The 27,710-nt window shown below is 37.1% G+C and overlaps 2 protein-coding genes and 1 pseudogene across 3 annotated transcripts; 1 reads left to right on the top strand and 2 right to left on the bottom strand.

Moving 5' to 3' along the window:
- Nucleotides 1-1,259: 1,259 nt before the first annotated feature.
- On the top strand, nt 1,260-2,377 carry LOC118801013 (tripartite motif-containing protein 35-like; the record flags this gene model as incomplete). The annotated part of the gene is made up of 4 exons (XM_036561188.1): nt 1,260-1,355; nt 1,490-1,720; nt 1,906-1,928; nt 2,224-2,377. Coding segments are annotated over 4 exons (489 nt in total), but the record flags the coding sequence as incomplete, so codon positions are not given.
- A 4,077-nt stretch (nt 2,378-6,454) lies between these two features.
- LOC118801006 (tripartite motif-containing protein 35-like) lies at nt 6,455-26,049 on the bottom strand. Of its 2 annotated transcripts, XM_036561180.1 has the most exons (8): nt 25,944-26,049; nt 25,356-25,835; nt 24,870-24,965; nt 24,505-24,735; nt 24,244-24,266; nt 23,834-23,952; nt 22,316-22,893; nt 6,455-6,507 (listed from the first exon to the last, which is right to left on the bottom strand). In XM_036561180.1, the coding sequence occupies exons 2-7, from the start codon at nt 25,758-25,760 to the stop codon at nt 22,349-22,351; spliced, it is 1,419 nt and encodes a 472-aa protein (XP_036417073.1). In that variant the 5' UTR covers nt 25,761-25,835; nt 25,944-26,049; the 3' UTR covers nt 6,455-6,507; nt 22,316-22,348. The 2 variants fall into 2 exon arrangements, with proteins under 2 accessions (XP_036417073.1, XP_036417072.1); XM_036561179.1 differs by having other exon boundaries at nt 25,356-26,043.
- Nucleotides 6,500-13,776, bottom strand: LOC118801007 (annotated as a pseudogene).
- Nucleotides 26,050-27,710: the final 1,661 nt, after the last annotated feature.

Raw genomic sequence — 27,710 nt, 5'->3', positions numbered from 1 at the left:
AATTTGTCTGCACATCATGTGTATTTTGTTTGTGACTGTAATCTTTTATATTGTGTCTCTGTAAAGCACTATAAGTGCTATATAAATGAGCTTTACTTACTTAATTACATATAGGTTTGTTTTCCATAATGTTGAATTTTTTGCTAAATAAAAAAATATTAAGTGCACATTTTTACAGGTTTATTAAAATAATCTGTGAGAGGATAAAATAATCCAATAAGGACCTGGGCTGAGCCACAGATCTTTACATGAGCAGCCAGCAGCCAAGATTGAGTCAGTAGACAAAAAAGGAAAATTCTGCACCTGTTCAGCTCCTCCCTTTCAAAGCTCCTCCTCTCCTGCACCGACTACCTGCGGGAGGAAACTGAACCTCATACTGATCCTCACTCTTTCTCTCTCACCCTGACCGAGAGACATTGATAAAAGCTCTAACGACTCTGACTTTATGAACCATCTTTCTGGAGACAGTGAGATGAAGGACTACAGTGAGTGATTCTGAACACTGCTGCTGTGTTCAGTACAGACATCCATAAACTGAAAGAGACGGTGGACACCAGCTGGTGGAGAAAATGGAATCTAAAAGTTGTGAGTCTTTTCTAGAGAGCAGGAGTCAGAGATCTTCAGCAGGGTCTGAGGTGCTCTGCAGTCTGCACAATGAGAAACTCAAACTCTTCTGTCTGGATGATCAGCAGTCTGTGTGTGTGTGAGTGTCAGACTTCAAAGAACCATGAAAATCACAAATTGTGTCCAACAGATGAAGCTGTGACTGACTTTAAGGTAGGAAACTTGGTGTACAACTTTATTTTCTTAACACTGAAGTCTGTGGTATTTTCTTTTTTCTCAGTTCCAGATTTTCCAGTTATGCATGTTAGACAGGTTGGTGTGTCAGTGAGTGGACTTTCAGAGAGAAGTGACGCAGGAAGAGTTAATCAGAGATTCATCATGGTGATCAGATTAGAATAACTGTCTGTTGTTTTATTCACTGTGAAACGTAATTCTCTGTGAAATTAATGAAAAGGCCTTTTGGGAGAGACAGTAAAGCTGACATTTCCTTCTGTACAGTTACACTATGCACTGTAAAATATAGTACATTCTGTTTGAGGTCCAGACTTAGTTCTTTGCTGTATGGCCTGATGAAATTACTTGTTACAAAGAATGTAAGAGTTGTACCTCACAATCTAGCCTTCAAGTGCCACCAGCCTATTCAGTAGTCCATTAGTGTGGAGAACGCTCTCAGCTAAACTGTTGTTTAGTTGTAGGATAAACTCAAGTCTGCTTTGGAGCCTCTACAGAAGAATCTTAGAGTCTTAGAGGAAGCTAAACAAGACTATGACCAAACAGCAGCTCACATTAAGGTGAAACATCATCTTGAATTGTGAAACATGTTGCTGAGGTCATGTTTCTGATGAGTGTCCACTTCTCCTGTAGGTGGTAAATGCTTGTAGATCATCTGTTAGAGTTTGTGTTTCCTAATGGTCTCTCATTCCAGACGCAGGCCCAGCACACAGAGAGGCAGATAAAGGAGGAGTTTGAGAAGCTTCACCAGTTTCTAAGAGATGAAGAAGCAGCAAGGATAGCTGCACTGAAGGAGGAAGAGGAGCAGAAGAGTCAGATGATGAGGAGGAAGATTGAGGAGATGAATGGAGAAATATCATCTCTTTCAGACACAATCAGAAACATAGAGAAGGAAATGGAAGCTGAGGATGTTCTGTTCTTACAGGTAAGACTTACTTTACTCTCTCTCTCTCTCTCTCTCTCTGACTTACATTCTTCTCTTCAACACTGTGGGATTGTCAGCGTTTGCTGTGTTTAAACAGTGCGGTCGAGAGACATTATTTTTTCCCAAAATTTCATATGAACTATACCTGAAAAGTCTCATAATTTTATCATTATTTCTCCTCTCAGAACTTCAAGTCTACAGAGAAACAGTGAGTAAATGTCAGATCACACATTTTATCTAATGTTAAAGTCATTATTACATTTAAATCTACAGTATATTGTATTTATTGTAAATATGAGTGTATTATAATGAAATGAAGGTGAATAAGGATTGTGTGTTAATGTTGTAGTGATGAGAACAGTAGCAGAAATATTTATTTAACAGAAACATCAGAATTATTGACTCCAGACAACAAATGTCATAAAATATTGATATTTAGTCAAATAAATTACAGGCTGTAAAGTTTTTACAGTGATATATTTCACACAGTCTTCTATTTTCAGAGCTCAGCTCAAACCAAAGGATCCAGAGAAGACATCAGGAGCTCTGATCAATGTAGTGAAACACCTTTCCAACCTGAAGTTCAGAGTGTGGGAGAACATGCAGGAGATTCTCCAGTACAGTAAGTTCTGTTTCTCTTAAGGTTGATCTCTCACACACAGTCTGCTTCTGCACTGATGAGACACTGTTTATAAACTATTAGTAACATGTTATCATGTTCTCTTTATTCAGGGTGTAAAAAGGACACTGAAACTGTACTTAAGTGAAGGTATGAATACTGTACTGTGCAGAAATCTCACTCAGACAAAATGTGAAGTGTGGAGCTAAAATATACTTTAGTGAAAGAAAGAAGAAACAGTGTTTAGACAGAAGTAAATCAAATTAAAAAGATGATGGTTATTTTTTTTTTTTACATTTAAGAATAAATTTTATATCCGATCATTTCTAGTTTTTGAAAATTAATTATTAATCCAATTACAACACTAAAAATATTGTTTTTTTAATGAACTTGTTTCAGATGCAAATTTATGCTAAAATGATCAAAAAGAAACACTTGAAATATCTCCTTTGTAATTCTTGTGAATATATTAATTACATAGTGATATACGGTGAAGTCACTATTATTTTTTATTATTATTATTATTATTATTATTATTGCAATTTCAACAAAATGTAGCATTTAATATCGTTCCCATGTTTGTCATTTAATTGAGTGTATTTGGTTTTTAGTCATGACAGAACAGATCATGTGAGGATGTACAAACTCATCTTCAGCTCTAAATGTTTCCTAATTCTCGGTAACGATCACTAGAGCTAGCATGTAATGCTAATTTTAGCTAGCCAGTAAATAACTTTATGAATTTAAGTAAATACATTTTTTTGGGTTAATATGCTAAAGGGGGCTTTTTGTCCTCAGTCTGGGGGACATCTAAGTTTGCATTTCTACTTTATAAGAAAAAAAAAAAAATTCCAGCAAAAATCAAATTGTTGTTTTCTGTATAATAAATATTTCCTTAATAATGTATTTTGTATCTACTTTTCTTGTACAATGTATAAATCATATAGGCATATAGATAACATACAGATCACTATGATCCAATGAGAAAAAAATTAGATCAGCTGACCACAAAAGGATTCTGTGCCAAAACACCCCCAAGAGTTCTGATACGGATGAAGTTTCAGAATGAATCAGATCACAGACTTTCAGATTAGATCATTTCATCAAGAGAGAAAATAAATTGTTTTTCATTTTTGACTATAGTATGTAGCGAACACTGGCTGAAACCTTACTTCAAGTTGAGTGTTTACTTAAACTCATCAACAACCAAAAGCTAAGAGTCTTTTGGCTCCAGCGAGTCTGGAAGTGAAGGTGTAAATCTGTCGGCTTAACACCCCCAACCCCAAACTCTGTCTAATTTACGGCTGAATCAAGAGCCTTCTCCCTCGACCTAGGGGGCAACAGGACCCTTCACTGGAATGCAGCTGCATAGCTCTCCAAAATCCTGTGGACAACTCGAAGTAACGGAAAGTACATTTCTAATATATACATCCAATCCAAACCGTAACCATTCGTTAGAACTCTTTTCAACTAAACTAGACATACCAAGAACGGAACTGATACGACAACCTGGACTGAAAATTTAAATTTCCTAAATTCCCTGAGGATCTCAAGCATGGACCCACAGCACCCCCAAGGGGTGAAAAACGAGAATTACCGCGCCACCACCTAAGGACTGTTACTCACAAAGGACCCCAGGAAAACTCATGGATATGCATGTCTGACTATCAACCTTATCTAATTCACGAGTGATGATGCTTGTATTTATATACTCAGTTACTTAGTGTGTATTCATCCTTTCTTTTACCAGACGTTAGGAATATGTGGGATAACTGTCTGAAAGTTACCGAAATAACCATTTAAAGTAGTGATTTTAGAACACTGAGTATGCACCTAGGTTTTCTTTACACTTATTTTATTTAGTCTTCTATTTTTACTCTTCTCATTTGCTTGATTTAGTCATTTGAAGTAATGATTTTACTGTGTTGAAAGTTCCTGCAATGAAAAGACACCCAAGGATTATCTATAGGATTGTTTCTGCCTTTGCCATAGTTGTTCTCACATAATGTGGGTAGAAACTGCACGTAGATACCTAAATGTTAGGTTTGTAGGTTATGGATTTTAGTAACCTAATTGATCTGAAAACTGTTTTGTTTAATCGAAACCTAGAAGGAACAAAGGAGGGAGTTCCCTGGTAGGACAGAGAAACCCCCACCAATCAGGACCAAGAATTAGGAATAGCTAATTACCCGTTAGGTGAGAGAACCTATCAACACCTGTGCTCCACCCCTGGAGGGAAGGGCCAACAGTCGCGCAAAACCGGCGCGTAGTTCAGTTCCAGTGAGTTTGAGCTCGCGTTCCAGAGAAGTAGAAATTGCGAAGTCTGCGCCAACCACGGTTAGAAAGATTAGAATTTAGAACGCTTAGATCAGATCTGAACGTCTGTGTAGTTGTCTTTGGTTGTACCTGTAAGTTTAACCCAACCTTAGAGAGGAAAGGGAAGATTTCTTTACGTGGCCAAGTAAGGAATTTCTTCAAGTTTCAGAGTTCAGAGAAGATAAGTAGTTGTTTAGGTTAGTAGTCTCGAAATTTGACTGCATCCACCAAAGCCACCTTGAGTCAAGACAACTCGTGACGGCAAGCCTGAGATTCCCTTCAAGCCACACCTCAATCTGCAGGCAGATTGACCCGAAGAGACGCCTCGCTGTAAGCTACAGCCTTAAGAAGCAAGCCAGGATCCGGAATCCCTTCCTGGGCTACACCTCAACCGTCGAGCGGGTCTCAGTGCAGGGCGGGTGTGTAATGTTTAGAACTGATGAGGAGTTTGTGCAGGGATCAGCAGACACCAGCCCAAACACAGAGTTCAAGGCCTTCAGAGACAGACTAATGATTTCTAGAAACTAAAAAATGCAAATCTCTGTTTTATTTATTTTTATTCAATAAATCCATGCTTGTATTTAAACCCTGCAAGTATTACAATGCTACTCCTGTTTTATTTTTAAGTATAGAATGGAAACAAAAAGGTTGAAGTCTTGAAATGCCAAAAATTGGCCGATCAGGAAATTCTCTATGGTATCTAGGTAGATATAGCTAAGCAAGCTCTCCTGCTGGTTCCAACTTCAAATGCGGAGGAGAATCTTAACACATTAGATTAACTATCAGCATAATCACAAATTGACAGAGAAATCAACCAATTGCATTTTGATTTCTATTTTGTGGGACCAATTTAATGAGAAAAGTGAGTTGTTAGAAACTGAAAACGGGGCAGCAGCTCTATACCAGAGCTCACTACTGAAAGAGTCACTGTGAAACTGCTACAAGGTGAAATATTTTGGCATCGGGGAGAAGAAGAAGAATCAGGGATCCCATCATTCAGCTCAGGAAGCTCTTTTTATTAGAAAAGGCACATTACGTCAGTGTGAAAGTGATGGAAGGTAACATCTAACCCTAAAATATCTGCTGACAGTGACCAAGAACCCGCACCAAAATAACACACTGATTGACATATAAACACTAGCAGAAAACACACACACACACACAGTTAAACCAAAAAATGACAACTACAAAACAAAATAAAACAAATACAATAAATGAAAAAACAATGTAAAATATCCGTTTGTAATGGGGACCACACGACTCCTATGAGCCTTTATGTGTGGCCATCTGCATAGCCATGCCTGGGAGGCAGTGTGCCCTGTGACAGTTGGAACAGTATATTGTAGCATTCACCGCTATGAAAAGTTTCTGCACAAGAGCTGTTTGTTGCTTTACTATAAGCTGTAGTCGGCCTCAGCCATGTCGTACAAAAATCAAGGCTTAGGCTGAGAGCTCATGTGGGTCTGTGAGGGTCACTACTTTAGATAGATCTCTCATTTTATCTGCTGGATGATCTTTACACGATGCTGTGGGATAATATTCAATACACAACATGCATTCAGTTTATAATATAATGCAGTTTATTTCACACAGTAAACTATTAAGAGTTTTAAAGATCCAATGATGGAGAAAAATGCAGGATGATAGAGAAATAAAATCTACACTGAAAATGAGTGAAATCTCACTCAAATAACGTTTCTAATGTTGAAATTATATCAGGAGTCACTCTATGACACTTTAAATCAGCAATTTATTTCCACACAGACATGTTAGGATGGAATGGTACAAACACATTATTTAAAATATACATGTAGTGACATATTCTTATGATCATAATTCAGACACTCACTACCTGTATAAATGTTCATTCTAAGCAGCATCAACTTTAACTGTGCTGTTCCACTGTTACTGACGTCTTCACTGGTAAGATCCTCAGAGGATGAACAGACCAATTTCGCAATAATGGTAAAACTCTCTCAGTGAAAGTGTGTGTTATAGTGTGCAGGTGTGTGTTGGTTAGAAGATCAGTGAAGGTCACTTCCCCCCTGTCCAGTCCAGCTGCACTCTGACCCTCTTGAGCCTTTCTTTAAGTGTAAGATAAAGATCTGGCTGTCCTGGACAGTGTATCCAGTATTCATCACTACTTTTATTATAGCCAAGATTCCACAGTGAATCATTGAAAGATTCTCCTTTTCTTGTTCCAGACTCTGGTATCACACCCAGAAACCAGCGATCACTCTCTCCAACCTGGACGTCCCAGCAGTGTGTCCCTGAGTTAAAACCTTCACAACCCAGAACACATTCGTACTCATCAAATCTCTCTGGATTATCAGGAAGTGATGTTTCCATGTATGTGTTTTCTACAGCAGTGAGATCATCAGACAGGTGGAGGTCTGGATGTGCAGTGTTGGGGTCCAGAGTAACAGGGGCTGAGGAGAGAGAACACAATGAAACATCATGTTTTTCTCTCATTTCTGTAAATGTTTTACCTCTACAGACTATTTTCTTTACTTTGAGTAAAACAGCTTTAGAGGTCGATTCCAGAACACAGATCAACTTTAATCCTGGACTAAGTTCAGGACTATGTTCAGTTCAGTGCAGCGCTAAAGTGTATTTTCAGTAGTGAATGGTCATTATAGTCCAGTGACACATCTTATCTGATGGGAATAATGTTTAATGTGTGAAGGCCACCTATTTCCTACATAAGTTCCTCAGGAAGACAGCAAGGGGAACAACAAGGGAAATTACTCCCAGCAAAACCTATGATGAGGAAGCTGCTGGTGTTCAAGAAGTTGCCAGGGTGGGGAGCAACAATGCAGCACAGGAAGCTAATCATCTGAGGGTGCTGTACCCTGGCAAAATGTTTTGGTGTAAAATATATACAAAGCATTTTTAAGAGTCACCCACTTTAAAAACAAAATAGCATATTTCTGATTTTGTCCAAAACAAACTACAAAGTCTGCAGACTGTAAAAGAAATGACTGTAAAATTTACATTAAATTACTCACTGCAGGGATACCAGTACATTACTGTATATTTAGGGTAAATAATTGTAGATAAGTGTTTCACTGTATTGTAGTGTGGGAGGTACACAGAAAAAGTCTGTATAATTGAAGTTTGTGCCCATGAAAAAGACCTATTTAGAACTGACACAACAACCAGAGTAAAAGAGAGAAAAACTGACTCTTTTCTCATAGGAAATATGCTAGTGCTCCACCCTATACCTCAGAATGTCACAGGAGGTTATGAATCAGGACTCAAACCCAAATGATGGAAGCTCTCACTCCCCAAATACAGTATCCAACGGAACTGCTCCAAAGTTCACTTGACCTCTATAAATCATATACTCGAAACTTCAACTAAAAACCTTTAATCACTGTTTTAAAAACTACAACTCCATTTCCAAAAAAAGCTAGGAGGCTGTGCAAAAGGTAAATAAAAAACAGAATGCAATAATGTGCAAAAGAATTAAATACTATTTAAACTGTATTTAATTGAAAGTAGAACAAATAAGCATATCAAATGTTAAAAACACTGTTTTGGAAGTGGTTCTTAGTCCATACAGTGATTTCCACTACAGAATCGTGTCTGTTTTAGTGCAGTGCCACCTAAGGGCCCGAAGATCACAGCCATCCAATATTGGTTTTCGGCCTTATTCCTTGCATTCAGAAAAAATGGGAATATATACAACAAACAAAAACACGTATATCATTCAGCCTTAGTGGTGCCTTCACAGATGTGCACGTCACCCATGCCATATGCACTAATGCACCCTATACCACCACAGATGCTGGCTGTTGAGCTGTGCGCTGATAACAAGCCAGGTGGTGCATCTCCTCTTTAGCCTGCAGGATGCATTGCACAACATTTCCAATCTTTTGTGGCTCTTGTCCCAACTTTTTTTTAATGTGTAGCTGGCATCAAAATGGGCATATATTTTTTTTAAAATAATACAATTTCTCAGTTTCAATATTTTCAATGTTATAATTTTATTATTTTCAATGAAATATAGGATTTAAATTATTTATGTATTATTGCATTCTGTTTTACATTTAAATTTTGCAAAGAGTCAAACCTTTTTTGGAAATAGGGATTGTAAATACAGCCCAACTAAGCACGAGCAAAGTATCTCCTATGCAATTACAAGTCATGTCTAAAGGTCCATTGTAAAATTTGTTTTATGTATTTTGAATTTTCATTCATTTTTTCCTTCCCATATCACAAGGAAAAGGCCAATGTGTATGAAATTTGGCAGACATTTTATTTTGAGACCCCCACAGCTGTTAATGAACAAATAAAGGTCATTCTAAAAACTCTGCCATCATGTTTTCTTTTGGCTCCTTAAGTGCTTGGGCCCTGATAATCACCACATGCAATGTAAGTTGTAGACAGTCTTTAGTTCCATGTGCTACTGAAACCAATGTGGTTATTCAAATGAAACTATCATTATTTTCTTGGTTGCCAACAATGATGATCACATTTTCACCAATTATGTGAAAGCTAAGGAAGAAAGAAATCCAAATTGTTTCTTCAGAATCTGAATTCTTTTTTGCTCAAGCTGTCTAAGTGAATAACTACAGAAAAATGCTGCACTCAGATTAGATCTGTCACTGGACTATAATGACCATTCACTACTGAAAATACACTTTAGTGCTGCACTGAACTGAACATCAACATTTAGTCCAGGATTAAAGTTGATCTGTATTCTGGAATCGACCTCTAAAGCTGTTTTACTCACAGTAAAGAAAATAGTCTGTAGAGGTAAAACATTTACAGACTGTTCTGTGTACCTCCCACACTACAATACAGTAAAACACTTATCTACAATTATTTACCCTAAATATACAGTAATGTACTAGTATCCCTGCAGTGAGTAATTTAATGTAAATTTTATAGTCATTTCTTTTGTATATGTATATATGTATTTATGTATGTATACACGCACATACAGATTATATTATGTCATATTATGACATACAGATATGATATGCCACCACAGTCAACCTTGTCACGATTGAGGAAGTGAAAGGCCATATCAGGGTTTTCTGCAGAAGGAACGCCACATTTCCACCAAAAACATAAGATCAGTGGTGGACGAAGTACACAAATCATGTACTTGGGTTAAAGTAGAGATACCCAAGGTAAAATTTTATTCCAGTAAAAGTAGAAGTTCCTCCCTTTAGACCTCCACTAAAAATACAAATTATTTGCATCCAAATCTATTTGAGTATCGAAAGTAAGTACTAAAAGATTAATCATGACTCTAATGTCCTATTATCATTTTGTAACAAGACTCTTGCTTCATTAACTCATTTTAGGTGAAAATACTCCAGTCTCACTCTTGGTAAACCAATCTTTTAATAGAATGTCATTAATTAGTCTGACGCTGATGTCTATTAAAATTATCATAAGCACAAAACTCTGAAAGCAAACAATTTCCATTAGTTACAAGTTTAAATTTAATGAAAACTTTAAACTCAGGTTTACAAATGAGTTTTATCTTTACTGTATTCCATCTGTAGGTCTCTGTTCATAAACATAAACTAGCAAAAACAAATTTACTATAAAATGAAACAGTGTTTGTATAAATTCAGAGAAAAGACACATCAGTCAAAACTGCATATGTGTACATATTTCTATATTGTGGTCTATTTACACAAAGTTAGGTTTCATCAAAATTTTGGTCTGTCATATCTGTCATATGCTGCGCTAAGTTTAAGCTGAACCAACAAAGAAACATTTCCTTGGTCAGTGAATTATAAAAGATCACTTAAAATTTTCACTCCAGATTGAAAATTTCATGTATTTGATTCCTATGCAAATAGGAACTTCTTGTGCCACAGCTTTTTCCAAAATCTTGGACATAAAGGGAAGACTTAAGATAGGATTTGAAAGCTCACAAGGATCAAGTTTCTTAATCAAAGGTCTAATTACGGTTAGTTTAAGAGTTTTTGGTGTAGAGCCATGGTTAAGAGACGAGTGTATTAATGACAGAGGAAGCTGGTTATTTCTGGCAAAATTTCTTTTGTAAACGTGTAGGAATGGATCTAATATGCAAGTAGAAAATTCTGAGTGGCAAATAATTTTAACTAGCTCAGTTTGTTGAAGTAAAGTAAATGATTCCAGCCTCTCTGCATTAGTTGTGATGTACTCAAGATCTGGATTATAGCTTTGTAGGTCAGCAGGTTTGTAGAGTCTTAGTCTATTTAGAAATTGTGCTAATTAATAATCTAGGATTATTGTCATTTTCTGTCAAAGAGGAGAGCTATGTTGAGCAGGAATAGATCTTTTCTAATTCAGATCTTACCTGAATGACCGCTATCAGTTTGTGAATGTAAACAGCAAATCCTCTGTTCATACAAAAGAAAAGTATAGTGTTCCACAAGGCTCTGTTTTAGGACCTCTTTGATTCACATTATATATGCTACCACCAGGTACCATTATCAGTATACAGGGCATCAATTTTCACTGCTACGCTGATGACACACAATTGTATAGGCCTCTGAGTAAGTGCAGACTGGAATACTTCTAGTTTGGACAGGTGCCATTTCCTCTCTAATTATCTGACAGTCTGTTTAAAAGCTTAAGTATGATCATTGTACCATGGGGTAAGCTTTTTCTGCCTTATCCTTTTACTTTTTAATAATCACATTATCTAGTCACATTATCTAATTTTTAATCTCATTATTTAGAGTAGAATGAAAAGTATCCTGTAAGCACTCAGTCATAATATCTTACTTCATACGACACTTCACAGAAATGTTTCATTTAAAAAGGCCTATACTCTACTTGAGAAGATGAATCATTTGAAATGTATTTAAAATCTAATTTTTTTTCCCTGAAACTTCATGACTCACATGTTTACATAATTCTGTGCCGTGTGCAGCGGAATCCTACCCTAAGAGAAACAGAACTTACTGTACTGGAGGATCTCCTGCATTTTTTCCCACACTCTGAACTTCAGGTTGGAAAGGTGTTTAGCAACATTGATCAGAGCTCCTGATGTCTTCTCTGGATCCTTTGGTTTGAGCTGAGCTCTGAAAATAGAAGATTGTGTGAAATATATCACTGTAGAAACTTTACAGTCTGTAATTTATTTGACTAAATATCAATATTTTATGTCAGTTATGGCTCTGAGTCAATAATGATCTTTTTTTTCTGTCAAACAAATATTTCTCAGTACTACTTTAAAATAAGACGACCTATATAAAGCATTCATGATTTTTTAAAAATTAGTTTGTCAATGGTTATTAACTAGGTCATAAAGACCTTAAAATTAATAAGCAGTTACAACTGATAAATAAAAAGGGGAACAGTGGCCTGTTGTTTGCTTAATAGTGAACCTCAATCATTTATGTTTAAACCTCAGATTTTGATGTTTACTGATCTTACTTTGCCTTTTCCAGCAGTCAGCATTAAACCTGCATTTGTAGCATTTCTCAATGCTACAAGTAAACAATTATTTGCTTAATTTCATTATCCATATATACTACAAATAAAATACATTGTTGATTTAAAGGTGTTCATTTTGTATGTTAGATAAACTGTGTGGGCTGAAATTTACTTACTGTTTCTCTGTAGACTTGAAGTTCTGAGAGGAGAAATAGAGGTTGTTTTTTTAAATGCTCAGGTGTATTTCATGTGTAATTCTCAAACAAACTATAATGTCTAAAATCCCAACCACAAACACTAGCAAGATGAATATTACAATGATTCTTACCTGTAAGAACAGAATGTCCTCAGCTTCCATTTCCTTCTCTATGTTTCTGATTGTGTCTGAAAGAGCTGATATTTCTCCATTCATCTCCTCAATCTTCCTCCTCATCATCTGACTCTTCTGCTCCTCTTCCTCCTTCAGTGCAGCTATCCTTGCTGCTTCTTCATCTCTTAGAAACTGGTGAAGCTTCTCAAACTCCTCCTTTATCTGCCTCTCTGTGTGCTGGGCCTGCATCTGGAATGAGAGACCATTAGGAAACACAAACTCTAACAGATGATCTACAAGCATTTACCACCTACAGGAGAAGTGGACACTCATCAGAAACATGACCTCAGCAACATGTTTCACAATTCAAGATGATGTCTCACCTTAATGTGAGCTGCTGTTTGGTCATAGTCTTGTTTAGTTTCCTCTAAGACTTTTAGATTCTTCTGTAATGACTCCATAGCAGACTTGAGTTTATCCTGCAATTAAACAACAGTTTAGCTGAGTGCATTCTCCACACTCTGAAACAATTTAACTATAGACACAGTTGGAAAGAAAATAAAAGTAGTTTTACTCTCCTGGAAATTTAGAAGAGACCTGTTCAATTTCTTTATTATAAGGGTTTATTTTATATTCACATCCATAATGGATGTAATAACAAGACATTTTGACTGGTAATTCACTCTGCTGTTTGGCCTGAAACCACACCCACTGACAGGCTTCACCATCAACATTTTATAACAGATTAATCTGGTACTCAAATGAGAAAAGTTTTATACATTTCGTTTGTGTTACATTTTATACAGATATAAAATACTAGAACAAGTTTCGTACCTTAGAGTCAGTCAGAGCTTCATCTATTGGACAGAAGTTATGATTTTTGTGGTTCTTTGAAGTCTGACACACCACACACACAGGCTGCTGATCATCCAAACAGAAGAGTTTGAGTTTCTCATTGTGTAGACTGCAGAGCACCTCAGACCCTGCTGAAGATCTCTGACTCCTGCTCTCTAGAAAAGAGTCACAAAGGTTCTTCAGTGTAAGGCAAACAGGGGGATTATCTTTAGAGGATATCCTCCTACAAACTGGACATTCTCGAGACTCCTTAGTTTCCCAAAACTTCTGCAGGCAGGTTTTACACACGCTGTGGCTACACGACAGAACAACAGGATCCCTGAAGATTTCACAGCACACAGGACACGAAAGCTCTTCTTCTGAAAGAGGGTTTCTAGCAGCCATTTCCTCCAACTGCTGCTGTGCTGTTTCTCTGTAACGGCTCCTTTAGTCCAAACTCCACTTTCACTTTTAGGACGTCTGTAATGATCAGAGCAGCACAGTTGAGAATCAGACACCGTAGCCCTTCAACCCACTGAGTGAGATCAGAGAGACAGCATGAGATTCACTTCCTACAAGATTGTGAGGAAGTGTGGAGGAGAAGGAGCTTTGGAAAAGGAGGAGTCAGTCAGATGTTCTATTCTAACTGTGTGTTTTCTACACTAGATGGCAGCAGTTCATTTGAACCTGAAGTAAGGAGCTCTCAGATGAGTCAAGGTGATCAGTTTCTGACCGAATCAACCACTTAATCACAACATGGGGAAAGACTGGGAAAGTATTTTTGCCTCATATTTCCTCCTAATTTCATGCACAAATTTCCATGTACAGTTACACACAAACATTCTTTGCAATTTAGTCATTATTGTTATAGCTATTTTTGTTGTTTGTGATCTTCCTCTACTACTTATTATTGTTCCTGCTGATTGGTGGAGTCTGGACATGACAGCTATAAATAGCTGGCGGTTTGGATCCTTAAAAATGGCTCACTTCCATCTTGCAGCCCCCAAATACCTGTCCATTTACAACTAGGCCAACATTATGTAATATGATGGTTTTACAGTGGAAATGTAGATGTAGATCTGTCACCTCTGCAGCTGTCAGTTCTCCTCCTCACCTACAGAGGTCTCTCTCTCCTCAGTGCTGACAAAGAATGAAGGAACTGATCCAGGCCCAGTTCCAGCATCTTAGTTTTAAGATTGTTTTAACTGGTAGAGAGTGTTCACAATGCTCACTCTACCATTTAAGAGTTGGCTCTTGTGCTTGGGAGTTTGGGGAACTCAGCTCTGATGAGTTCAGGAGTTTTGCTTTGTTCATTATTGCCCCTCCCTGAAACTCAGCAAGCCTCCCTTGAAACTCCAGTCATAGCCACTGCTGCTTCTGTGTCTTTCCCCTCACTTCCGACTATGACTATAGCTATCCATGAAAGGTATGACAGCTCATCTGATAGCTGTAAGGGCCTACTTATGAAGTGTGGTCTTTAGATTTATCGTCATCCTCAACAGTTTTATTCAGATTTAGACAAAATCTATCTTGTTATATGCCTCCTGACTGGTGAAGTTAAGGACCCAAAGGCAGGAACAGATCTAGGATCTCTTTTATGTGGAAAAACTCAAGGCAGTCACACTGCTGTGGCCTTCGGCTGGGAATGGCAGGAGTGATGCGGCCCTGCTCACATTTACGAAAAGGGGTTAAATAAGGAGAGGAGTCCATAAACCTGAACCAGTTCATTCAAACCTCTATCGTCCTGGAAAGTCTACTGGGAGAAAAGTAGAGATTAAGGCCGTACTGACTTTTAGCTCCTGCAGTTCACACCTGTATAACTAAGCCAGAGACCTGGAACTGGGAAGGGCACAGCAACAATGAAGGAAGGAAAAGAGCATATCAAAGACTGCCTACACCACTACTGGAGGTTGCATTGGAGATGAGTTCTTTAGTCCACCCTGCCAAAAAGGACAAATGTCTGATGATTACAGTGACTTTGTCTTGAAGTTTCCGAGTTTTCTCTTCTTCCACACTGATAGATTCTGGAGCTGCAGGCAACTTCATTGACAGAGGACTGGTGGAGAAGTGGCAGATCCCACTGTTTTCAGTTCAACTCCCTCTACTGTTGAGAGAAGTTGATGATTGCCCACTGGGAGAGGGATCAGTGACTAAAACAACTTGTGAACTATGTGAGTTAGACTGTTGCACAAGGAAAATATACCTTTCTTTTTGATACAAGTATGTAAAAATGCTCTCATACTGGCATTTTTATGGCTAACTCAGCACAAACTGAAAAGTATTTCATAGGGTGAATGTGAAATCAGTAAATAGGGATCTGACAGTTTTAAAAATGTCAGTTCACCTTTATGAGTAATCTCTGTAGAAAGAAGAGACACACAGGTCTCTACTGGCATCTCTTCTTATTTGGCTGTAGTGAAGTGTTTTCCAAAAAGAGGGCTCATAAATTGCCACTCTACAGGCCAATTGGACTATTGATCACCTACTGGAAACCACAGCACCAAAGAACAAAATTTATCTATCATCAAACCCAGAAAAGTTGTCACTGGGGAGTACACTGCTCAGAGGGATCCCATCACTACCTGCAAGCATGAGATAAATACAGAAATGTAAATCTAAATATTATTGCACTCAGACACTCCTTATGGCTGTTATCAGCTTCCTTATTTCAATTCTGACAGTTTGTTTATAACCAGACTGTTGGTAACTGATGTGTTTTACAAATATAGCACCATGTAAACTGAATGTTTAGGTAATTAGTGAGCAGAAATGACTGAGGATTGTAGCAAAACAAATTTGGTGAAAATCATGAGGAATACATGGCCGATTTATTCATGAGTACTCATCATATCTCAGGATACAAGTATTTGTTTACAAGAGAGTCTTGAACAAACCTTCCTGTTTGATTCCTGATTCCCCAAAAAGTTTTAACAAAAATGCAGCTATGAAATAGATGGTCAGATCTTTCTATATCTTTTTCAGCAAAAATATACAACTGTTGACCCCATGATTAATAATTAAACCTCTTTATTAAAAATCATTTAAAAGGTAAACATTGTTTGACACATTAAAAAGAATTTCTTTCATTTTGGGGAGAATCAGTACTGATGTAGTCTGTCCACTACATTTCATATTCACTGAATAATCATAAAATACAATTTCTGATACATTATATAGGATATAAAACATCATTACCCATGAATCTAAATGACTTATTTGAAATGTTGTTATTCAGTATTTCATTTCCTTTTACTGAAGTGATGGTGAGTGTAAAGTAAAGAGTACAGCTGACTTTATCATATGGTTTTAGTGTTATTAGAACTGCTTTCAGAGTAGCTTTTATTACACTTTTAAACTGATTATGGTCATAAGAAAGGTTTTATCTGGAGGTTTTCAACAGCATGAACATCACCATCCCTAGCTAAAAAGTGTGTAACTGACAGGATGTATCTTTTATTATAAACCGGAGTTGTATGAGGTCTAAAATTATGGCAGTACAGTGTAGTTTCCAAAATAATCACACCTGCTGATGAAAGGAAGACAGTTTGGGGACAAAATAATCACAATGCAAAATCACATCAACGCCACATTTTAAAAAGGTTCCTCGTCACTGAGAACCAAATGCTTGCTTCCTTGGACATAAATAATTTTAACATTTCATTATAATTGTCCACAGTTTGAAAATCAATGGCTTACAACCCCCATATTCATAATCTTTGGATAACTCAGCTTTACTAATGTAAAGAAACTTTATTCCAAACAAAATTAAAATTTAACTGACTAATGGCAGCTGCAGGGAAACGCTAGCAGTATTTTTTAGATGAGTTCTAATATAAATTCAAATATTGTAACCAAACATCTTTGTAACCAAACATCAAGCCTAGATCTATATTCTTCTAATTTATTCCAAACAATTGTTTGTTTTACTTAATCTACTATCCTTTGTTATACTGAGACCCAAATACTTAACTATGGATTTAATGTGAATAACCTGAACTTCATTAAGTGAACATTCATGTAACATCATTAGCTCACAAACCAGAAGCTCAAGAGAACATATTAATTTTATCTATGACTTTGCCCACGTCTGTAATGTCCTTTTAAAAAGTTGTTGTATTTCCTGCTAATTGTCTAATAATGATGTCTTCCTCTAAAATCTTAAACTTATATCAGAATTTTTATTTAAAATAGAAACTGTGATGGTAAAATTGGGCAACCTTGTTTTAAACCTCTTCTTACAAGTGTTGTGAGGGTCCATGTGGTAAAGAAATACAACTATTTATATTATGATAAAAGTCTGAATGATGTTGCTAAATTTCTCACTAAAACCAGAATGTCTAAGTGCTGTAAACGTAAACTGATGCTCTACTGTGTCAAATGCTTCATGAAAATGAAGGAACATAATTACACCATCATCTACAATCTTGTCTCTGTAATCAAGGAGATCTTGTACAAGATGAATGTTGTTCTGTATTGATCTGTTTATCATAAAACCAGATTGTGTCTCTAATTATTTGTGACAGACTCTTTTTTAGGTGGGAATCACAAATATGAGTCAATATTTTATATTCTGCATTTATTAAAGTTACAAACTGAAGGTTTTCTAAAAAATCTGAATCTGTATCTGGCTTAGTTTTTACTCTCTCTCTCATAGTAGCTAAAGAACATGACACTCGCTCACTTCCTGAAAAACCTGACACGAGAAATCATGTAAAGAACTCTAAAAATGTCTGTAAACATTGGTGGATCCAAGTATTTAATCCATCAAGCCCAGGAGATTTATCAACTGAAAGAATGTTGACAGCTTCATCAAGAGTAAGATCTGCTTTACAGGTGTTTCTACTATCATCATCTATCAGCTGGAATGCTGGAAAATGTGGCTGAATAAAGATTCTTGTAAAATTTGACAGTTTCATTACTAATAAGTTCAGGACATTTTGTATGATTAATCATTTATTGTGTGCTGATTTATCGTACAAGGAAATAAATCCTTTCATAAGGTTGTGATCTTCTAAAATATATACTTTTTGCCAATTGTTTGTTAAAATTAATACAAAGTCATGAATTTTAATGTAAGATATCCCCCTTTAGTTTACATGTAGAAACTGTTTATCATTAAAAACCTGTGAAATTATGGATTAAATTCTTTCTATGTATGATTAATAAATAATAATAAAATCACACACTACTCTGTAAGAAGGGCTGTGTCTGAACTGCAATCTGAAATTGAATCTAAAAGGAAATAAGACGCTAACCAAAAATGAATGCAAGGTTTTTTGTTTGATCTTGTAAAAAAAAAAAGGAAATTGTTTAATAGCTGAATTTGAATTGTGCTGAAGATCAAATATTTGTTCTGTTTTAGAAAAGTCAAATTAGACTTATAATGATGGTTACAGTATTTTGTCAGGGATCTTTCAGGCCAATCATCTAGAACCATATTGAAGTTCCCTCAGGAAAATGCATTCAGTCTGGAAACTTTTTCAACTCTTAAATCACTTCAGAAATTTGAGAAAGCAGTTAGGAAAGTTTCAGATGACCCAGGTTTGGTTGGCTAGCATAATCATCATGATGATGAATCATCATCTACACTGTCAGTTTTCAAATTCTGGTGAACATACAAACAGTGATCCTCGAGCAAGACACTGTAAAAAGTTGAGGACTGTTCAAAACAAGATTAAACTGATAAAGATCCAGTGAGTGTAGTCTTATGTATCCAGCAGTGGTCTTATGGTGGTCCATTTTCATGTAGGGACAGGGTAGAGGGGAGCTAATAAACTGTGCAGCAACAGCTGGACTGCAGCAGAGGTGTGTCATATTTTCCCACTTACCATAAAAACACAGATATTTTTCATTAATCTCAGGTTAGGGTTTGTCCACAGTCAGGGATCAGATTTTATCAAATTGTGGTAATTACATGCACAGGACCACCAGTGATGACTTTAATAAAGGGTAATTTATTGATAGAAGGATAGGAGGTCTTAATGATAGATTACAAGAGGTACATAGGCACTAAATATTAGATTAACAGTTATGAAGAGAAACCGGAGGTTGTGAATTCACCAAACAAACATACTGTAATTAGCTGAGACTCTAAATTATCATATGGCTTTTGAGCAGCAAGCAGAATAATACCAACAATAACGTAATGAATAACCTAAATTTAGATAAAAAAAAGTGTCACAGCAGCTGAGCCTAATGAGGAAGTGAACGTGTCTTGCAGCCTTGGGACTTGAGGAGAGTCGCACAGCTGTGCGGTTTGCACGAAAGCATCCCAGGTCACAGCAGAGTCACTGGGCCATTACCCCAGAACACCTCCAGACCGGTCTGGAAGAATGATCTTGGTGAACCTCGGCTGATTTTTGTTGTCTCATGGTCTCTCCAGGGTCTGCTCTCAGCAGTGGCTGATGATGTCAGAACGCAGTTTCACAGGGCCATGGAGGCAGACTTCTGTGGTGAATGACTTGCAGTCAACGCTGGCTCACTTGGTTAACGTCTTTAAACTATGTTCTCAGAGTAACCTATTGTTGCCAATTAGAATTTCAAAATGAATTGACGAAACTTGAAAACAAGCAGTCAGAGGAGTCTATTCAACGTGTAAACACCGTCTAGCAGTTACCAACACTTCAAGATTACAGAGTAAATGAAAACAAACGAACTGAAGAAAGACGTGACAAACTGAGAGACGAAACAATAATAAGCTAACAACTAACATCTACAGATTAGACGTGCAAAAAGAGAGTAGAGAGGGCTTCTTTCTTGTCATTCATCTTTATGGTTACATATTATCTCTTTCTCTCTCTCTCTCTCTCTCCTTGACTGACTGACTTTAATCTTCCTGTTTTTGTTTTAAAAAGAGGAACATTGAGGGGCAGAATTAAGGTGGAGTTAAGGCGGGGAAAAGGTTTTTGTATTTGATTTCTAATGAATTTGCAATTTATTTCTCTGCTTGGCTGCTCAAATTCACCATTGAGACAGTTTTACAAAACTTCAAACATTCCTGCTTGGTTACCACTTAAGTAAAAGAACATAAACATGCAATTTCATATATAAAACATTACTGTTTCGATAGTAACTATTACAAGTAATTATTGAGCTTACAGATTATTATATCGAAAAGTATTTCCTACCATGGAAAGTACCATAAAGTTACTTGGAATCTCTAACCATTTTACTTTATAAAAGAAATATGACTAAAACAAAAGAATGAGATTTCTAAAGGGCCTAATTTCAAAATAGATCAAATAGATCAAAGTACCATTTCTAAACAATGCTTAAGAAAAAAAGAAGTTACATGGAAGATTGAAAAAGAATCGATGTGGTCTAGGTGCCCTTAATACCCTGTAGTTATTTAGGACAAACTTTAATATGCTTAAAGTCTATATAGTCGCAGAAGCTACACACTTATAATTCTACTTCTAAAAAACAGAAACTACATGAAGACTTGAAAGAAAAGCAGATATATAGGATTGGAATCATGATTTAAAGGAACATATGGATTGCATATTTCTCAAACAAAAGAAAAAGAAAAAAATAATTATATGAAAAATAGTAACAGATGATCAAAGATCAACACAGTAACCTAGATTAATGAAACTGGATTACAAGTCAAGGATCAAAATAACTTCTAAGTATAGTGAGTTTACAATAATTTGCCAGAGAGAAGGGGACTTGAAGCTGGGCTTTTAAGAGCCTGGTCTCTGGACAGACCCAAAATTTATGAGGCTGAAGTACTTGAATCAAATAATAATTCTGTTGAGTTGATGATCTGAGTTAATGCTTGAAAATGTGGCTGAATAAAGATTCTTGTAAAATTTCATTTTCATTACTAACAAGTTCAGAACATTTTGTATTATTAACCATTTATTGTGTGCTGATTTGTTGTACAAGGAAAAAATTATCTGTAGTGTATCTGTTCACACAGTCTGTCAAACCAAGGGTGACCTGCGGTGCCATCTTGGCCATCCGTTTTAGGGCCAGATGTTTTTCTCTCTGTAAGAAAATGAGATATGAGGCTATAGTACTGTTACCATTATTCAGTGTTATGACCTTAAATTAGCTGAGCAATGCAGAATGACTTATTTAGGACTCCAAGATTAGGACTGACTTGGGACTCAACTTGAGACTTGCCTTCACTGACTCAGGATTGAATCAAGATTCGACTATCTTGACTTGGGACCTGACTCAGGACTTGAGTCTTACTTGTTACTTGCAAATTAGTGAACTGTTCTCACATCTGGACTGCAGTCTGTAACTGTAAACCTACAAAATGCAGCTTCATGGTAGGTGTTTCTGATAAAATGGCCACTGAGTGTAGCTACATAGTGAGTGTGATAAATGGTCACTCTGTGTTTGGAGATTTATAAAATGTGTTTGTTCATTTGAGAGCAGAGACACTGTGTCCTGAATTGTGTGGAAGAAACTAAAAAAAGCAGTGAAAGAACGAATGAAAATCTGAACCCTTTGTTTATCATGATATTAAGTTAATAGTTAAGAAATTGTTTAAACAGATAGAGCACACACTTAAAATGACCTGACATGGGGTCAGATTATTAAAACAGTCAGTGTTGTTTAGTTAATATAAATTTAAACTTATTCAATTATTCTTGAATTTATTAAATCATTCTTTGATTAATTAAATCATGACTTAAGTGAGTTAAAACACTCAGACTATTACAGCAGGTGATTTAGAGTGTTATTGTATTATGTGATGATGAACAAACTTGACTACTCACTTTATAATGTAATAAAAAGGCATTTAATATAATATCTCACTACATTAAGTGTTACAGTGTTTATTATATTATTAGAGGAGGATTTTATTACATTATCAGCAGTTTATTACATATGAGTTTGTATAATATTTGTGTTATTACACTGTGTGTGTTGGGTCAGTCTGTCTCTCTGGGTGTGTTTGGGTCACAGCTTTAGACAGATCTCCTCCATTTGATCTGCTGGACGATCTTTACATGATGCTGTGGGATAATATTCAATACACAACATGCATTCAGTTTATAATATAATGCAGTTTATTTCACACAGTAAACTATTAATCTCTGAACCAAAGCAGAGTTTTAAAGATCTAATGATGGGGAAAAATGCAGGATGATAGAGAAATAAAATCTACCTGAATAAATGTTCATTCTAAGCAGCATCAACTTTAACTGTGCTGTTCCACTGTTACTGACGTCTTCACTGGTAAGATCCTCAGAGGATCAACAGACCAATTCCAGAAAAGTGGTAAAACTCTCTCAGTGAAAGTGTGTGTTATAGTGTGCAGGTGTGTGTTGGTTAGAAGATCAGTGAAGGTCACTTTCCCCCTGTCCCAGTCCAGCTGCACTCTGACCCTCTGCAGCTTCTCTTTAGGTGTGAAGGAGAGATCTGGCTGTCCTGGACAGAGTATCCAGATTGTATTACTGCTTTTACTGTATTCCAGCCTCCACACTGAATCCCAGAAAGAGTATCCTTTTCTTGTTACACACTCTGTTATCACACCCAGTCCCCAGCTATTACTGTCTCCAACCTGGACGTCCCAGCAGTGTGTCCCTGAGTTAAAACCCTTAGAACCCAGAACACACTGCCACTGATCAAATCTCTCTGGATTATCAGGAAGTATTGATCTCTGTTTCCTGTTTTCTACAGCAGTGAGATCATCAGACAGGTGGAGGTCTGGATGTGCAGTGTTGGGGTCCAGAGTAACAGGGGCTGAGGAGAGAGAACACAATGAAACATCATGTTTTTCTCTCATTTCTGTAAATGTTTTACCTCTACAGACTATTTTCTTTACTGTGAGTAAAACAGCTTTAGAGGTCGATTCCAGAACACAGATCAACTTTAATCCTGGACTAAATGTTGATGTTCAGTTCAGTGCAGCACTAAAGTGTATTTTCAGTAGTGAATGGTCATTATAGTCCAGTGACAGATCTAATCTGAGTGCAGCATTTTTCTGTAGTGATTCACTCACAGAGCTGAATGTCCATTAACATTTTCACACTCACTGACTTTCAGATCATTTTGTGATACATTTTATATTTTATAAATTATCACTATAAATTATTATTATAAAACAGTACATTTTCTCTCTTGATCAAATGATCAAAATCTAATTTTTAATAATAATAATAATAATACTAATACTATTGTGTAATTAATATAATCACACACTTTTTAATTAATGCAGAAAATTGGCATTTATTTCATCATTTAGACACAAATTGATATTTGTCTCAATTTCAATATAAAATATAATTTTAATGTTGTACTTGGATTAATAACACAATAACAGAAATATTTAATTATAAAAATAATGTATTTTTATTTAATAATAAAAATGATACTTAAATGTAAAAAAGCATTAAAATGTTTTTTAACAATGTAAACTTTAATTTGATTTATTTGTGTCTAAACACTGATTCTTCTTTCTTCACTAAAGTATATTTTTATCTCTATACTTCACATTTTATCTGAGTGAGATTTCTGCACAGTACAGTATTCATACTTTCACTTAAGTACAGTTTCAGTGTCCTTTTTACACCCTGAATAAAGAGAACATGATAACATGTCACTAATAGTTTATAAACAGTGTCTCATTAGTGCAGAAGCAGACTGTGTGTGAGAGATCAACCCTAAGAGAAACAGAACTTACTGTACTGGAGAATCTCCTGCATGTTCTCCCACACTCTGAACTTCAGGTTGGAAAGGTGTTTCACTACATTGATCAGAGCTCCTGATGTCTTCTCTGGATCCTTTGGTTTGAGCTGAGCTCTGAAAATAGAAGACTATGTAAAATATATCACTGTAGAAACTTTACAGCCTGTAATTTATTTGACTTAATATCAATATTTGATGACATTTATTGTCTGGAGTCAATAATTCTGTTGTTTCTGTTAAATAAATATTTCTGCTACTGTTCTCATCACTACAACATTAACAATCCTTATTCACCTTCATTTCATTATAATACACTCATATTTACAATAAATACAATATACTGTAGATTTAAATGTAATAATGACTTTAACATTAGATAAAATGTGTGATCTGACATTTACTCACTGTTTCTCTGTAGACTTGAAGTTCTGAGAGGAGAAATAAAGAGAATGTTTTTTAAAATGATGACTTCAGATGTATGTGAAATTGTGGAAAATAAATAATGTCTAAACTCTCGATCACACTTATCAAACATCAGCAAGCACTGACAGTCTCACAGTATTGAAGATAAAAAACTGGAGTTAGAGACAAAAAGAACATAAGTGAGTGAGAGAGAGAGAGAGAGAGAGAGAGAGAGAGAGAGAGAGAGAGTAAAGTAAGTCTTACCTGTAAGAACAGAACGTCGTCAGCTTCCATTTCCTTCTCTATGTGTCTGATTGTGTCTGAAAGAGATGATATTTCTCCATTCATCTCCTCAATCTTCCTCCTCATCATCTGACTCTTCTGCTCCTCTTCCTCCTTCAGTGCAGCTATCCTTGCTGCTTCTTCATCTCTTAGAAACTGGTGAAGCTTCTCAAACTCCTCCTTTATCTGCCTCTCTGTGTGCTGGGCCTGCGTCTGGAATGAGAGACCATTAGGAAACACAAACTCTAACAGATGATCTACAAGCATTTACCACCTACAGGAGAAGTGGAGACTCATCAGAAACATGACCTCAGCAACATGTTTCACAGTTCAAGATGATGTTTCACCTTAATGTGAGCTGCTGTTTGGTCATAGTCTTGTTTAGCTTCCTTTAAGACTTTCAGATTCTTCTGTAGAGGCTTCAAAGCAGTCTTGAGTTTATTCTACAATTAAAGAACAGTTCAGATTAGTGACATCTAAATGAGTGATGAGTGATCAGTGTAACTGTTTAAATGTTATAGTTGTCGTACACACTACAGCTGAATAGAGAGTAATAGCAGTTTTACTCTCTGCTTTAGAATTAGAAGAGATTTCTTTCATTTTTGTCCAGTGGAGAGTGAAATTCCTGTTAGTTTACATTTTACATTGACCATCATAATGAATTTAACAACAGAGCATTTTTTTGACTGATCATTCACTTGTGCTGTTTGGCCTGAAACCACACCCACTGACTGACCTCACCTTCAACATACACTACATGTTAATCTGGTACTGAATTGTTTCAAACGATTTGATTGTTACATTTAAAATATCAAATATTAGACATGTCCTACCTTAAACTCAGTCACAGCTTCATCTGTTGGACAGAATTCATGATTTTTGTGTTTCTTTGAAGTCTGACACACCACACACACAGGCTGCTGATCATCCAGACAGAAGAGTTTGAGTTTCTCATTGTGCAGCCTGCAGAGCTCCTCAGACCCTGCTGAAGATCTCTGACTCCTGCTCTCTAGAAAAGACTCACAAAGGTTCTTCAGTACAAGGCTACAGGGAGGATCATCTTTAGAGGATCTTCTTCTACAAACTGGACATTCTCGAGATCCCTTAGTTTCCCAGAACTTCTGCAGACAGGTTTTACACACACTGTGGCTGCACGACAGAACAACAGGATCCCTGAAGATTTCACAGCACACAGGACACGAAAGCTCTTCTTCTGAAAGAGGGTTTCTAGCAGCCATTTCCTCCAACTGCTGCTGTGCTGTTTCTCTGTAACGGCTCCTTTAGTCCAAACTCCACTTTCACTTTTAGGACGTCTGTAATGATCAGAGCAGCACAGCTGAGAATCAGACACCGTAGCCCTTCAACCCACTGAGTGAGTTTTAGCTCCTTTCAGAATCACACATCAAGAAACAAACACATACAGTCACTGTTTAAAAGCTCCTCATTGGTGTCTCTGAGTGAAGTGAATGCAGAATGAAGAAAGATCAGAGAGACAGTATGAGAGTCACTTCCTACAAGAGTTTGAGGAAGTTTGGAAGAGGAGGAGCTTTGGAAAAGGAGGATTCAGTCAGATGTTCTATTCTAACTGTGTGTTTTCTACACTAGATGGCAGCAGTTCATTAATAACCTGAAACAAGGAGCTCTCAGATGAGTGGATGTTTCTAAATCATTAGTTCATTTCCTGAAGGACCTGAAGGGGCAAACATGCAGGCCACATCATTCATCTGAACTCTCTGGAATGCTCCTCAAACCATTTCTGGACAACTTGGGCCTGATGTCACGGTGCATTATCCTGCTCGAATATCCCATCATTGTGGGGGTACATGAAATCCATGAAGGTCTGCAAAGGGTCACCAAGCAGTGAAATGGTCAATGAGGTGTTCGGGCAGACCAGTGCACCCAACCCATGCCATGAGACCACAACAAGGCACAGTGCCTTATTCACAACTTGGGTCCATGGCTTCATGGGGTCTGCTCCACACACAAACCCTACCATCAGCCCGAAACAATTGGTACTGTGACTCATTCGACCACACCACGTGTTGCCAGGCCTCTAGGGTCCAGTTAGCAACCTCACTAGCCTAGATGAGGCACTGTATCCGGTGTCATGTTGTTAACAGAGGTACTCTGCTGGGTCTTCTGCTCCCACATCCCATGGAAGCTAGAGAACGCTGCATTGTCCTGCGGGATTACGAGTGCAGGGCCATTTAATGTGGATGTGATTTCTGCCAGAGTTGCTTGTTTGTTCACACGGACAATTCTAATCAGATGCTGCTGGTCACAATCATTAAGCACTAATTTTCATTAATGACTTTTTCCATTTTGCTTAATTTTATTTTACTTTATGGGATGTAAACGTGAAAGGTTTTATTGAATTTGATAGTCTGTTATATCTGTGATGTTTTTTTACTGTTTTGCTAACTTGCTGTAGCTAAATAGACATAGTTTAATATTGCTAATCTGAGTTAAATTAGTTACTGTGGCATGCATCCATTCCCCGGGCTGATGACGGCTGCCAGAGCTGGCAGGAAGGCGGGCCTGAACTCCAAGCGAGGACGAAGCCCCACAAGGATGGCAGGGAGAGGAGAACCACAAGTGACTGAGGGATAGCGCGCAAGTCCCAGGCACTGCCTCCTGGGCACCACCTCCAGTCTTGCAGTGAGGCCAATTTAAATTGCTTTATGCTCAACCCGGGCGGCCGAGCTGCGGAGCAGGGGGTGGTGACAGGGAGGCGGAGCTCTCTTTCCCTCTATTGTGCTCTCAGCTCAGGTGCTGCCCTTAATGAGAACCAGCTGAGGCTGATCTGGCCGTCAGCATGAGCGCCTTTTAAAAAGAGTGGAGAGGGAACAGAGAGGACGAGAGGGACAAGCAGCAGCAGTAGAACTTAATTTGGAGAAAAGGACTGAAAAGTCTAGTTTGAAGCCACTGAAAAGTGGGCGAGCTTTGGTTGTGAGTTGTTTTGTTTGTTTGGTGTGAAAATTAAAGTTAATGGCTGCTGCAACCCTGAACCCTGCCTCCAGTGTCCTGGCTGACGGATGGTCACAGGTGGATGAGATCACTCTGGATGGTGAGGGCAGAGTCTGGTGCAAGATCTGATGTGTGAATCATGTTGTTGTTTTAACCCTTCGTTGGAATGTGAAGGCCAAAAATCAGAGCAATAATATCAGGACTTTGGGTGATTTTCTGAG

This window comes from Colossoma macropomum, unplaced genomic scaffold (genome assembly GCF_904425465.1).
Source record: "Colossoma macropomum unplaced genomic scaffold, Colossoma_macropomum, whole genome shotgun sequence".
NCBI lineage: Eukaryota > Metazoa > Chordata > Actinopteri > Characiformes > Serrasalmidae > Colossoma > Colossoma macropomum.
Note: the sequence above shows the minus strand (reverse complement) of the source record. Positions and strands in the feature narration are given on the sequence as shown.

Coding starts and splice junctions, on each gene's coding strand:
- LOC118801006 (XM_036561180.1), bottom strand. CDS start 25,760: ATGGCTGCTAGAAACCCTCTTTCAGAAGAAGAGCTTTCGTGTCCTGTG. Junction 24,736..24,869: donor AAACAGCAGCTCACATTAAG/GTGAAACATCAT, acceptor CTCTCATTCCAG/ACGCAGGCCCAGCACACAGA. Junction 23,953..24,243: donor TTCAAGTCTACAGAGAAACA/GTGAGTAAATGT, acceptor TTCTATTTTCAG/AGCTCAGCTCAAACCAAAGG.